The following is a 15,593-nucleotide window of genomic DNA, read 5'->3' on the forward strand; positions in this document are numbered from 1 at the left end:
TATTTCAACATAATTCATAAATCTCGGTGCGGGTTACTCTCCAGACCTGGTGAAAGGCTTTGCCTGACCAGTACTGGAACTTTTAGACTCCTTAGTTAGTTAGTTAGTTAGTTAGTTAGTTAGTTAGTTAGTTAGTTAGTTTTTAGTATATCTCCTGGAGTGCAATATCTTTTCCTTAACTTAAATAGTATTATACCTCTGACATTTGGACAATTTATATAGTACCATAGCATTTATTCTGTTTCTTCTTTTCTTGATAGGATCCACCCCATCATGTTATGGTAAGTTGTAAAGGCACAAACCTACTCTCAATACAACACTCCTATGTTGACATCTAATACTCATTCATACTTACATACATGATAAATGCATGTGCTGTGGGGATTAAATGTGTTTTCATTTTTCACATACAGTATAGTGGATAAGGTATTCTGTATTGTACCTTTTAGCAATGTTCCTCAGGGAAACCTAACAGTGCATGTTTTAAAAATTGCCTCAGTATTGCAAATGAAATGATTAGCACCAACTGTCGATATTTTAAAATGTGTCAGCCAGTAATAAATAAACATGTGCACCAATTAGATTTGCCATTCCCACCACCAGTGTCCACATTCACTGCTTCAGCCTACCATTCCTACCTCCAGTGCCCACATTCACTGCCTCAGCCCACCATTTCTACCTCCAGTGCCCACATTCAGTTAGTCATTCCTACCTTCAGTGATCAGTCCCAGCATTCAATACTTCAGCTTGCCTTTCTTAGCTAAAACCTCTGCCCTTCACATTTGTTACCTATTTTTTTCCAGAGACTCACTGGCAGTCTGCCAGTGCCAACTTTTTAAATATGTATCTGACACCCCTACAGCACGAGTTCCCCTGACTGTATGAAGAGATCGCTGTTGCATATGATGTTGCTGGCATTAGAACTGGCAGCACAAAACCATGTGAGTTTCTGGGCAATGCCTGGGAGGTGACCTGAAGTGAATGCAAAAAAAGGGCATCTTATGGGTAAATTATAGAAAGTCATGGCTCTGTAAGTGAACAAGGCTGCATTCCAAAACACAGATCCACAGCCACAGAGGCCAAGTTTAGAGGAATTTCAGAAGGAAACACTGTGCCTGCCATAGGCGGTGCAAGTATCCATGGCGAATTCAGGATTCCAGCGGTCGGGATGTCAGCAGTTGAAATCCCAGTGCCAGAATCCCAACACGCGGCCAGAATGGCGTCATCGGAATACCAACATCAGTGGAAATGCAGACAATGGAATCCCGACTGCCGACATCCTGATCGTAAGTATGCCAGCCAGGTACTGTTAGGTTTAGGCCACAGGTAAGGGGGGGGGGAGGATTAGGCACCACCGGGGAAAGTTAGGGCTAGGTTGGGGGAAGGGAAGATTAGTGTTAGGTAGCAGGGAGGGGGGTTAGGTTTAGGCACCACCGGGGAGGGTTAGGCTGCGGGGAAGAGGGGTTAGGTTTAGGCACCACCGGGAAGGGTTAGGGTTAGGCTGTGGAGGGGAGGGAGGGGGTATAAGGCTGCAGGAAGGGTGGGTATGGGGGAAGGTAATTATACTAACCAGACCCCTGTTGAGATTCTCACTATCGGGATGCCGCTGTCGGTCTTTTGACCGCCAGCATCCCAAACGCCAGTCACCTGTATCACACCCAATGTTGTAGTGTACTGATGGTGGAGTGTTAACAGGCACAAGTGGAGTTGTACAGTCTACTGGCAATGGAAGTGGGCTTGAACAGTTTGGCGCATGCTATTACACAATGGGAAGACTGAAACTAGTATTTGCATATTAATGAGATTGCACACAAAAAATACAGCCACGCATACATTAGCATCTGCTTCCGAGTCTTGCCCACTATGTTCAAGTCCATTTTGCTAAGGACAAGAAGCTAACTTTGTATTTCCAGATACAAAGTGATTTATAGTTAAGTAAACACCCCCAACAACTTGTGTTATATGACTTACTTTGAGATCTGCTCAGTTGCGTTGCTAAAGCTAATTGATAACAGTATGGGTTTGTTACACACAAGAACAGCTACTCACTGTGGGTGCTGTGAACAACACCTTATTAGTGAGAATCAATGCTTGGGATTTACAAACTCAAAGCTAATACAACCTGCTGTTAGCATATAAGCAACATACCAACGGCTGTTATTTATTTGTTTTTTTGTCTCACGCTAAGTAGTATTATACTGGCCACGTATATGGCATATGAGAGCACATGATGTGGCATGCTAGAATATGTGGAATAGTCATGTGGAATACTGTAGTCTCTATGAAGGATCAGCAATATACAACAGTCCTGTGCCCACTTCTCACTTTTCAATATGAGGTGTTTCCTTTCCATACATTTCAGGAAAGCTAACCTTAGGTACACTGACTCTGAGATCATGTTCCAGGGCATCAAACAGGAGAAATCCCAAAAGATGTGCATAGATGCAGGGGCAGCTCAAGGGGTGGACTGACAGGGCTGTCATCTGGAACACTGGAGCCTGGAATGGAACAGCCACAGTCAGCTTTGCCCCTCAGTATCTGCATTGTTCCACCTCCCCTATCAGTCTTCGGCTCCTGGTCACCTCCTCTTATGCTCCAGCCCGCCTTCTCTTTGGCTCCAAGGAGGGCCGTCTTAACAGCAGTGTAGGCCCCTGAGCAAAGCAATGCACTGGGGCCCCTACCTACCCTCCAGCGGTACAGGTGTGGGGTGATATCAGCGGCAGCTTTGATGTCCTGTGGGCAGTAGGGGGTGTTCTATCTTCAGCTCAGAATATAGGACCTGGAGCAGTCCTTTCTGCTAATTACTCCTTTTACTGCACAGCTGGTGGGAAATGGGGCTCGAGGGAGAACACTAAACTGTAGAAGGGGGCATTGGGCTGAATGAAGGGGCCCTGGTACATGACTTCCAGGGTAGTAGAGGGTGTTTAATATGTAGGGGAGGGGTGGATAGTGGAGTTGGCTTAATAGTCATCATTTTCTGGTGGGAGGGCAGCTTGCTTGACTGCAGATATCTCCAATTCCTGGAAATAGATTTATTAGCTTTCAATGTAATATAAAACTAGAGAGTCCCACCTTTCAGGAGGTACTGGGGACTTGGGGATCAAAGTTCAGGAGCCAGAGCAATCCAAGGATGAAAATATAAAACTACATACCAGGCGGTATAGCTGGAGCAGGGACCATACTGCTTGTTGCTAGTGGCTAGTGTAATGAAGCGCTGCTTTGGTTACAGACAACACAGCACACAGAGAAGACTGCCCTTGCTGTGCATCTCTAGCTCTGCTCCCTCTGTTCTCCTGTAACTTTCCTGGTGTAAGTGCTGGACCTCACTGTGATTGAGAATCTACTGGTGTGGGATTTTTTCACCATTTTAGACATTCCAGTCGCTTCTTCTTTTCCCACGCCACAGCAGAGAGACAGGCGGTCCCCAAACCCCACCTCAGTAATGACACAATAAATAAAACAATTATTTATTTATTAATTACTTATTATTAATTATTTAAGACAGTTACTGGGTTGCCTTTATGACAGTTACTGGGTTTATTTATGACAGTTACTGGGTTGCCTTTATGACAGTTACTGGGTTGCCTTAAGCAACATGTTTGTAATAACGCAGAACACACAATAGTATATACATGTACATACGCAGCATGTAACAGATATAAACATATAACAGTACCAATACTTGGGATTTTTTATTTTCGATTGCCACTTTAAATAACGTTTCCTTTGCCAAGTAGTGGTAAAACTAACAATACTCTGGTTAAGCAATGATGCTACTAATTACATAACTTAACCTTTCAATTACAAACTATGGATAATTATCCAAAGATTACTACAACTATACAGAATATTAATATGTATATAACAAGACTTCCCTTAAGCAAACATATATTTTCCCATAGGCAATCCTGTTAATATTCCCTGGCCAGGCTTTCATTGGTGCACTTAATGAGGATAAATTTGATTGCTATGTGTTTTGTATTAATAGTATGAATGCTGCTCAATGGGTTTAGGTACTTGTCAGAAGCAACAGAGTTACTCAGAGTATTACACAGAACACTTTCTATGCAGCGGTATTGTTAGTATGTTCTGCTTTGTAATGCTAGGGGTGCTTGTATGATGTGAAAAGGTGTATTTAGGAATAAACAGACCTGTTTCAGATGAACCTACCCTTCAGATGCTGTGAATGAGTGTCTCACTTTTGGAGTATGTTCAACCTCCTTGCCAGCCCCCTGGTCTTCAAGTCGTGTTTCCCTGACAGTCACTGCCAGCAGCATCTCATCAGCACAGGTCACTCTTCTCATTGTTTACCTCAGGAGAGACCCCTCATGGACAGTGCCTGCTCTCTTATACAGTATATCCTTTGGATCATGCAGCTCTGTGTCAACCATCACTCAATATTAACTGTCACTTGCCTCACCGCCTGACACTGGTCATGTGATGTAATTCTGACCTTTTGATCAGCTGCAGAGGCTGCTGCATATGGCTGTCTCCCAGCAACACAAAGGGATCCTGTGCGCATGCCACACAGGACTGTAATGCTCCTTGACAGAGCCATGTATTGGTGAAACATAAGTTGGCTGGTTTTTGCCTGCAATTGGGTTTCGTGTGGTGTGCAGACAGGATCCCTTACCAACTCCTGGAGAGATCTGTATGCACCACTCAGGTATCACTTCTTACATCGTCTCTCCTTCAGTGTTCTCCAAACGGTAAACAGCTCATTCACAGCTTTTATAATTAGGTGAATACTGACAGCAGAAAAACACTGTGCTTTGGAGTTGGCTTAACCCTCTCATTGACTGTCTGCTGTCCTTGTGATAAGATGGTCAACAGAAGAAGTTGGGCTTGTCTAACTCACAACCAGGAACTCTTCTCAATCATCCCACTGCAATCATCCCACTGCATGGCTATGGGTGGGAGCCGGCAGTCTACCACAGACCGCAAGGTTAATTGAGGTCAATCTTGTGATTACCACCCATAGACTTCAATGAAGATTTTTCCCCATTGAAGTCTATTTGCCCTGATTAACTGACAGCTCAGGAGCACTTAGCCAATCAGGAGAGCGCTACTTTGTGTCGCTCCCTGATTGGCTGGCGGGTCCCCAAGTCAAAAATGTCATGTGGAGGCCCACCATTCAGGAAAGAAAATCCATGTGTATACACGTGGATTGTCTTAAGTCTGCTTGGATCAGGTTGTACGGTTTGTTTGTTTTTAACCCCTGAATGCCTACTTGGACAGAAAAGGACCGATCTCCACTGGATTTAGGTGAGTATTTGTTGTTGTTTATTTACAGGTAACCTATGCATTACTACTGGACACTATGAGGGACAGTAGGTAAGTATGTATGTGAGTGTGCAAGAATGTTTTATTAAAGTTGTACTGTCTAAGGTGTGTGAGTTTTATCTTTATTACATTATTTATTTCAGTGTAGAACTAAAGGTAACAGCAGGCCCTTTAATGCCCCGCATGCTGGTACTTGTGTTTCACCAAGTACCAGCATGTGGGTGACTCGTTGGGACCTGTAGTTACACTATAAAAGACAATAAATCTATTTTCACACAATTGATTAACTGTAAACTCACCATCCACAGCCCACGGATGGCGAGGATAGCCCTGGGCTTCAGCCTTCACCCTTTATTGGGTGACCCTCTCCTCCAGGAAACCCCGGCCAGGGCTGACGAGGTGAGATTGAAATGCTATGGCCGTAGGGACCAGTATAAACATGTCCCTGGCTTGTAGCATTATCTCCTTGCCTAGTAAAGCCCGTTGCTAGTTTAAAAATACGGGGGACCACTACGTCCATTTCCCCTCATATTTTTGGAACCGGGACCGGTCCAAGAGCCCGGTGACGGTTCTTTAAATACTGGCGGACCTCATGCTGTTTTTCCCCAGTATTTTTTTAACCAGGACCAGCTCAAAGAGCTTGGGGCTGGTTATGTTTAGTGGGGGAGACCACACGCAATTTTATTTCCTTTAATTGTAACTATTTCTTACACTTTAACACTGATCCATGCATGATTCTCCAAACAGGCCAGCCAAAAGGTGTTTTATTTGAATGTTCTATCCCTGTATGAACTCCATCGTTTTACGGCAGTGTTTGTGTAATGTCGGCAGTGATTAAGAAAACAAATCCTTGGTAAATTTCCGTGTTCTATGAGTATATGTGAAAATCCAACCGTGTTTGGCCAATGGTCTATTTGTTTGTGGACAGCCGTGTATCTCAATACAAATTGGTTAAACTGTGCCGTGTTTGGTGCCTAGTGAATTACCGAGATGCATTTTTCGGACGGGAATGGATTTCAGAGCATAGTAAATTTACCCCTAAGATTCTGAAAACTATTCAGTAGGAAAAGTAAGCAATGCTTAGAATTTTTTAAATGGTTTTGCACTAGCTACAAGATGTAGCTAAATAGAATACATTCACTGATCCCATTTATTGTAAAAATATTATGTTTAATTTTCTTTCAGCTGGCATAAATGGGACCCCTCCTTTTTGTTCCACATGCAGTGGGACCTGTACTGCAAATTCTGGGTGCACGTGTGCAACAACCTTGGCATCATGCCTACCAGATTCCCAAACTTGTCTCTTAAACTCTACAGCCTGCTGCCTCTCAGGCCTCTCCTGGTACCCACCACTGGCCTGCTGTATAGGTCAGTATTTGTATATATACTGTATACAGTACATATTGAAATGTACAATTAATTAAAAGACCTGCAATATTTTGGTTTTATTTTATATTTGCTCTTCTTCAGTATAATTTTAAAGCAGTTACTGTAGCACTTGCAGTTTGTAGAAACATGTGGCTAACGGCTATTTTATTTATTTTGCATAAGGAGGTGGAAACAGTGACACCTGCAGGCAGTTTTTTTATACATATATTATAGTAACCTAATAAGAAACATTATGTGGCATTATTTATTAATCCTAATTTGCAGGAAATCTTCTGAAAACAGCAGCGAAAATTAAGTATCCTCAGGATGCAAGACGGGGTTCTGCAGTGATTTGATGTCCCTCAATTTTCACTGCATCTTCTAGGAGGGCTGGTAAAAATTAAATGTCACTCTAGATCAGAGGTTCTCAAACGCGGTCCTCGGGGGCACACACAGTGCATGTTTTGCAGGTAACCCAGCAGGTGCACAGGTGTATTAATTACTCACTGACACATTTTAAAAGGTCCACAGGTGGAGCTAATTATTTCACTTGCGATTCTGTGAGGAGACCTGCAAAACATTGCACTGTGTGTGCCCCCGAGGACCGAGTTTGAGAACCTCTGCTCTAGATAGTTAACAGCAGCTTTAGATGGCAATAGCCATTTTAGCCTATGGGCTACATTACTGCAAGCAGAAAAAAATTTCGGATCACCTATCAGGTTATATTCACTTGCACATGTGCAGACAGACTTTACTCCTTATGGATTACCAGGGTAGGATCGGAGCCTGTGTCATGGTGATTCTTCCATAATTGGTTCCAATGAAAAAAAAGATTCTTTATTGCTGAAAATGAATCTTAATTTGGGGGGACAGAGCACATCTATAATAAATATGTCCCTCTGAGATATTAAAGTCCTGACATGATTGTGTACGTCCCCGCAATCCTGAGCAATCACAGCCTGCACTGATTACATGATTGGAGCTGGATTAAAACTTGGGGGCCATATCGATAAAACCTGGGGGCTTTCCTTTTGTCAAAAATGAAGAGCAGAGGAGCTGATCCTAACACACCAAAGTCAAAATGCACATGAATCTTGCCAACGTCAGAATACTGCACATGTGCCAAAGAAAGAAATTAGCTTCTCCGCATGTGCCAGATGCAGTACCCACACATGGATGGCGATGACCAGTGGCGGTTCTTGCCACGGGCAAGCGGTACTTTTGCCCGGGGCGCCGCCTTCCGGAAGGCGCCGGCGCCATCCGGAGGGCGCCGCACCAAGGCAAGATCCGCCACTGTGCCCCCCGTAGTGCCCTGCTGTGCCCCCCCGCTTTGAAGGGAACCAGACGCGTAGCGTCTAGTTTCCCTTCATGGAGAGGACCTTAGTTGTGCGGTGCGCGATGACGTCATCGCGCACCGCACAGCAAAGGTCCTCTCCATGAAGGGAAACTAGACGCTACAGTCTAGTTTCCCTTCGTCTAGAGGACCTTTGCTGTGCGATGCGCGATGACGTCATCGCGCACCGCACAGCATAGTGGCACAGACACTAGGGGTCATAATTGACCTCTAGTGTCTATGCTGTTCTATGGGAGAGACGTAATAACGTCTCTCCCATAGATCGAAGAGAACAGAAGAGAGGAGGAGAGGAGAAGAGCGGCGGCGCCGGCGGAGGGGGTCTGGATCAGGAACGGGGATGGTAAGTATACTTTTTATTTATTTTTATTTTTTCTTTCAGCGCGCTGACCACGCCCCCAATCGAAGCCACGCCCCCCATATTTTGCCCGGGGCGCCACAAATCATAGAACCGGCCCCGTGGCGATCGCTAGTGCGTATTGATTAATCTGTCCAACAATAACACTGTCCTTGAAATGTTTCTGGACTGTAACTGGGTAGTGACCATGAAACCGTATGGAACAGATCCATATTGTGGGAGTGTCATGGGCATGTTGAAATACTTCCGTGGGCAGATGGAGATGGACATCTGTAAAAGTCAGATATCTTGCACCTAACATGGGACTGGTGTAAGTATAGTTACTAATGATGATGGATGTGACAGCAACATAACAATAGGGGATGAGGAGATGGGATAGCTGTTAGAAATGCTGTGCATTTCTGTTTTATACTTGCAGTACCAGGGGGGTAATTCTGAGTTGATCGCAGCAGCAAGTTTGTTAGCAATTGGGCAAAACCATGGGCACTGCAGGGGAGGCAGATATAACATTTGCAGAGAGAATTAGATTTGGGTGGGTTATTTTGTTTCTGTGCAGGGTAAATACTGGCTGCTTTATTCTTACACTGCAATCTAGATTCCAGTTTGAACACACCACACCCAAATCTAACTCTCTCTGCATATGTTATATCTGCCTCCCCTGCAGTGCACATGGTTTTGCCCAACTGCTAACAAAATTGCTGCTGCGATCAACTTGGAATTTCCTGGGTTGATAAGCCTGGGTGTTTTTCCCGGGTCTTACGTCTGAAAGGGGTATTAGTATATACAGATAGCCCGACACATGGTAGAGGGGATAGGAGAATGGGGAAACAAGTGAGAAAGCTCCTACTAAGTGGTGACTGCAACCACCAACACACAGAATCACTGATATTATACAAAAACGCAGCACTGGAACACTCTAGAATAGAGGTGGTATGCCTAGACTAAAAAAAAAAAAAGATAAAGGGTCTAATTCAGGTTGTATCGCAAATTGCGATCCAAACGGAATTATTGCGATCGCCCGGCGCATCTGCCAGCACTTTCTGGGGCGGGGCGTAGAAAATGTAATTTCCTCTATCTGTCAATTCAGTTAGGCACGGGCGGACGTGGGTCTGGGGGGGGAAGGGGGCGGCAGTGCTCTATTTCCAGGGCAGAAAAGGAGCATTGCAGGGGCAGAGGCGGTCAAACGGGAGGGGAGGGGTGCAGTGCGAATGGGGTCGTGCCAGGGGCGTGATCCCAGCTGCTGCATGACATCACACCCAGCCACCGTGATGGGGAACATGGTGGCGGTCCACCTCCGGGCGCAGGAGGCATCCCTAATTTCTGCAATGAAGCAGAAATTGCGATGCAATCACAATTTCTGCTTCAACAAGAGGGGAGGAGGCGGTCAGCATGCTGGGCAGCCTTGCCTTGTGATGGGCGGCCCCCAGCATGTGATCCACATTGCAATCCTTAGTGAATTAGCCACAAAATATGAAGAGTTTAAGTTGCGCTGACTGGAAACAATCCAGGGGGCAGTGTTGTATTGGTGAGCAGCAGTGGCGTAAGTTTGCCCCAGTTGCCCGGAGGTATGATAAAATGTTGGTGCCCCCCACCCCACCCCCGTATACATATAGGATATAGATAGATAGATAGATAGATAGATAGATAGATAGATAGATAGATAGATAGATAGATAGATAGATAGATAGATAGACACTGCTCAGAAAAATAAAGGGAACACTTAAACAACACAATGTAACTCCAAGTCAATCACACTTCTGTGAAATCAAACTGTCCACTTAGGAAGCAACACTGATTGACAATCAATTTCACATGCTGTTGTGTAAATGGAATAGACAACAGGTGGAAATTATAGGCAATTAGCAAGACACCCCCAATAAAGGAGTTGTTCTGCAGGTGGTGACCACAGACCACTTCTCAGCTCCTATGCTTTCTGGCAGATGTTTTGGTCACTTTTGAAAGCTGGCGGTGCTTTCACTCTAGTGGTAGCATGAGACAGAGTCTACAACCCACACAAGTGGCTCAGGTAGTGCAGCTCATCCAGGATGGCACATCAATGCGAGCTGTGGCAAGAAGGTTTGCTGTGTCTGTCAGCGTAGTGTCCAGAGCATGGAGGCGCTACCAGGAGACAGGCCAGTACATCAGGAGATGTGGAGGAGGCCGTAGGAGGGCAACAACCCAGCAGCAGGACCGCTACCTCCGCCTTTGTGCAAGGAGGAACAGGAGGAGCACTGCCAGAGCCCTGCAAAATGACCTCCAGCAAGCCACAAATGTGCATGTGTCTACTCAGATGATGAGAAACAGACTCCATGAGGGTGGTATGAGGGCCCGACGTCCACAGGTGGGGGTTGTGCTTACAGCCCAACACCGTGCAGTACATTTGGCATTTGCCAGAGAACACCAAGATTGGCAAATTCGCCACTGGCACCTTGTGCTCTTCACAGATGAAAGCAGGTTCTCACTGAGCACATGTGACAGACGTGAGTCTGGAGACGCCAAGGAGAATGTTCTGCTACCTGCAACATCCTCCAGCATGACCGGTTTGGCAGTGGGTCAGTAATGGTGTGGGGTGGCATTTCTTTGGGGGGCCGCACAGCCCTCCATGTGTTCGCCAGAGGTAGCCTGACTGCCATTAGGTACCGAGATGAGATCCTCAGACCCCTTGTGAGACCATATGCTGGTGCGGTTGGCCCTGGGTTCCTCCTAATGCAAGACAATGCTTATACCTCATGTGGCTGGAGTGTGTCAGCAGTTCCTGCAAGACGAAGGCATTGATGCTATGGACTGGCCCGCCCATTCCCCAGACCTGAATCCAATTGAGCACATCTGGGACATCATGTCTCGCTCCATCCACCAACGCCACGTTGCCCCACAGACTGTCCAGGAGTTGGCGGATGCTTTAGTCCAGGTCTGGGAGGAGATCCCTCAGGAGACCATCCGCCACCTCATCAGGAGCATGCCCAGGCGTTGTAGGGAGGTCATACAGGCACGTGGAGGCCACACACACTACTGAGCCTCATTTTGACTTGTTTTAAGGTCATTACATCAAAGTTGGTTCAGCCTGTAGTGTGTTTTTCCACTTTAATTTTGAGTGTGACTCCAAATCCAGACCTCCATGGGTTAATAAATTTGATTTCCATTGATAATTTTTGTGTGATTTTGTTGTCAGAACATTCAACTGTGTAAAGAACAAAGTATTTAATAAGAATATTTCATTCCTAGTGTTGTAGTGTTGTTTAAGTGTTCCCTTTATTTTTTTGAGCAGTGTATATATATATATATATATATATATATATATATATACCATATGTAGATATCTGGTACTCAGGGTAAACAGTAGCAGCATACTCAGGTGCCTTTCACAATAGTATAGAACTATAGATACACACACACACACCTCTTTCATTTACACACACATATGCCTCTTTTTATTGCACACACACATGCCTTTTTCACTTAAAACACACACACCTCTTTCACTTACACACACCTTTTTCACTTACACACACACTTCTTTCACTAACTCACACGCCTCTTTCACTTACACACATACCTCTTTTGCTTACACACACACACAAGCGTTTTTCACTTACACACACACACACATTCCACACAATACGGCATAAAGGCTTTTTTACGGTAAGGACGATACGTGTTTGGAATTCCCTGCCTGAGGGAGTTGTAATGGCCGACTCAGTCAACACCTTTAAGAATGGGTTAGATAAATGCCTAATGGATAAGGATATCCAGGGTTACGGGGCATAGTCACGCACTATGGTTATTATAAAAAAGAGGGGTAAAACGTAACGGCAGTCATCAACTTCAGTCAAAATTTTATACAAAATAATCATGCATAGGAGACCACAAATAGGTTGAACTCGATGGACAATTGTCTTTTTTCAACCTTAGATACTATGTTACTATGTTACACACACACACCCCTCTTTCCCTAACTCACATGCCTCTTTCACTTACACACACACCTCTTTCACTAACTCACATGCCTCTTTCACTTACTCACATGCCTCTTTCACTTACACACACACGCTTTTTTCACTTACACACACGCCTTTTTCACTTACACACACATGCCTTTTTCACTTACACACAATTACACACACACATCACTTTCACTTACACACAATTACACACACACACGCCACTTTCAATTACACACACATTCCATTTACACACACACAATTACACATACACACATGCCTCATTCACTTACACACACACACACACACACACACAATTACACACAACACTTTCACTTACACACACGCCACTTTCACTTAGACACAATTATACACACACACGTCTCTTTCACTTACACACACAATTACACACACACGCCACTTTTACTTACACACACACACACACACACACACACACTTGCCTCTTCCACTTAAACACAAAACTTTCCTTTAAAAAACACAGACATACACACCCCACTTAAAAACATTCACACACATAAACACAGTGCTGCCAACATTTATTAAAGATACCCCCGGTAATCACCCCCTCCCCTTCACACACACCCGTGCCTACCTGTTGCTATCCCCTGGACCGAGGAAGAGAGAGCTTCAGTCGGCCAGCTTTATTAGAAGTCCCTGTGAGCAGCTGAGCGCTGGAGCTCCCCCTAGCTGCAGCCAGCTGTCAGCTGAGCTCTCTTTGTGGATACGAGGAGGCAGCAGCAGCTGCTGCTGCTGTGTCATGACACTGACACAGCTCCTCCGTCCAGTCAGATGCGGCGATGGATTGTCGGGCAGTGGGAGGCAATGGAGCCCGGCGGCAGCCGACTCCATTGCCTCCCACAGTTCCGCCACTGGTGAGCGGACCTTGCAGGTAGTGAATCAGATACAGGCTAATGCTCTGACTCAGGAAGGAGTTTCCAGTAAGCGCTGGTCCTGATATTCAAGCCATAAGTACATGTGGATAAGAGGCTGCAGTGGGTTCCACCTGCCTGTACATGCTTTTTTCTAGCTGCTCTCCTGGGAGAATGTAACATTCCTGGACATAATTTAATAGCAGTACTTATGAATCACTCCATGAAGAGACCACTCACCTTCCAAAACACTTTTAATAAATCATTAGGATGTCAGTACTGACTTCCTAAAAAATCTTTTGGTCAGCTGCATTATACTGGGTGATTAAACTCTCTGTTATTCAAATGTATACCACTGCCAAAAGTTTTTTCAAGGATTTTTTTTTTGCCCTGTTTTATATACGTATTGCTACATACAGTATGAATACTTTGTATTATATATATTATTTATGTCAGCAGATCCACATGTATGTCTTCTATTAGTCTGTAAGGGCCAGATTGAAATATTTAAGCCTCCTTCCTGCCCCCTACCATGCCCGCCGGCGGTATTCTTATGTTACTGGCGATGGGTGCGACAACTTAATTTCAGCTTGGTACCCCCTGAAGGTAGCGAGCTGAAATGTATGTGACGATCGCAACCATTACTTTAGTCGGGTTTAGGTGCATGACACACCTAAACCAGACTTGATAACGGGGCACATTTGAATATCGCCCCTCTATCTCCCGTCACTTTAGAAGGGAGATAGAGAGTGCTATATCATTTGAATCCGGCCCTTTATCTTAAATGTTCTTTCACATGTTTTTTTTTATTTATTAACCCTCATTTTTATGGCTAATTAAATTTTTCAGTTTTATCTGTTTTTTCACTTGAATATTTTTAGTTTAGGCATACCTTTTCTATTTTCCAGTGTTCCAGCGCTGCTTTTTTTGCATATTGAAAAATAAAAAGCTGGATAACTACAAAAGCAGTTATTTCTATTAAAAATAGTCCGGCATACTGTACACTGTACCATAAATGTCAATCTTAATTTTCAATATTTTTCTTTCACTAACAGAGGAGCCATACTGTACCCCAGCATGTCTGTCAGATGAAGTGTGCCAATATGCAAACAGCACTGCAGTCTGTGCAGCTAATACAACCTTCTACCAAACCCTGGACCTTAGTAAGTTGTTTTATTAGCCCTTTCATTGTACACAATACAGCTACCAGGTACACATAGGGGCTGATGCAGAGATGCATTCAAGTCTGCCACAAGTGCACCCAATTAAATGCATATACAGTTACAGTATATACACAGAGGTGTAGCGTGGAGCCATGGCACCCCGAGCAGGCTCATGGCTTCTGTTATCTCCACCCGCCTGATGTTATATGCACGTTCATGTGACATCATAATAATGCCACACGAACAACTTGGGAGTGCAGAGGGAGGAAGCTTACATGGCTCAGGCTGCCCGTGAGGAGACAGCTATGAGCTGCGAGCTGCAGGCGGCCGGCAGGTGCCGCATTCACACTGCAGCATGCCCTCTAACCCTTTTGGCACCTGGAGTTCGAGCTCCACTGGAGCCACCCTCCCTACACCCCTGTATATACAGTTACAGTATATGCATCTTGCCCAGTGGTGCAAGTAGAAATATTTTCTTAGTGGTATTGAGTGCCCCCCAAAATGGGCGTGGTCATGTGTTATGAGGGGGCGTGGCCACATGCTGCTAGTAGGAGTGGCTACATGTCACTAGCGGTGTGGCCACATGACAGACCCTTTTTTATTTAATCTGGAGGCAAGGCTAAACATATATAGTAATGCCTCCAGTGTAATAGAAATCTATTGAGCTAACCTCCAGTATAATAGAAATATATAGTAATGCCCCTAATTTAATAACAATATATAGTAATGCCTCCATTATAACAGGAAAATACAGTCACTGTCGCACTCCCAGTGACCCTGACAAAGTGGGAGGAGCAGTCATGCTGCCAAGCACCATGGTCTTGTTGCTTTGTGGCACATTATAATTGTGGTCATGGCAAAGTGTGTGGCAGGTGGTACTGAGTACCCGCTGCCAAATACTTATAGGGTACTCCGTACCCGAGCGTACCCGCATACTTGCACGCTGATCTTGCCCCAACTTATACAGTACATGGCAGAGAAAATATGCCTTTAAACAGGCATATTTATGCTTATGTCCGACTCTGCATAGCCCACATTCCATCAGCTTGCACTCTTTGAGCTTTGCCTATATGATGAGCAGGACCCTCTTCCCTCATGTACTTTTCCTTCTCTTGCTTAAACTATCTTCTACTCCATACTCCTTTAAACTGAACCAAATCCCTCGGTTTTCTGCCACCCAGATACTTATTTCAGTGTCATCTGCTGATGCAGGTATATTTATAGAAACATAGGGGCAGATGT

At 44.8% G+C, this 15,593-nt stretch overlaps 1 protein-coding gene across 1 annotated transcript in view; it reads left to right on the forward strand.

The window, feature by feature from the left end:
• Window positions 1-4,416: 4,416 nt before the first annotated feature.
• LOC135051018 (uromodulin-like) overlaps window positions 4,417-15,593 on the forward strand; it is a 64,809-nt gene continuing 53,632 nt past the window's right edge. The window contains exons 1-3 of the mRNA XM_063957217.1: window positions 4,417-4,666; window positions 6,469-6,651; window positions 14,244-14,351. Of these exons, the coding sequence (XP_063813287.1) occupies window positions 4,654-4,666; window positions 6,469-6,651; window positions 14,244-14,351 (304 nt within the window). The 5' untranslated portion in view covers window positions 4,417-4,653. The remainder of the gene's footprint in view (window positions 4,667-6,468; window positions 6,652-14,243; window positions 14,352-15,593) is intronic.

The sequence above is a fragment of the Pseudophryne corroboree genome, chromosome 2 (genome assembly GCF_028390025.1).
Source record: "Pseudophryne corroboree isolate aPseCor3 chromosome 2, aPseCor3.hap2, whole genome shotgun sequence".
Taxonomy (NCBI): Eukaryota; Metazoa; Chordata; class Amphibia; order Anura; family Myobatrachidae; genus Pseudophryne; species Pseudophryne corroboree.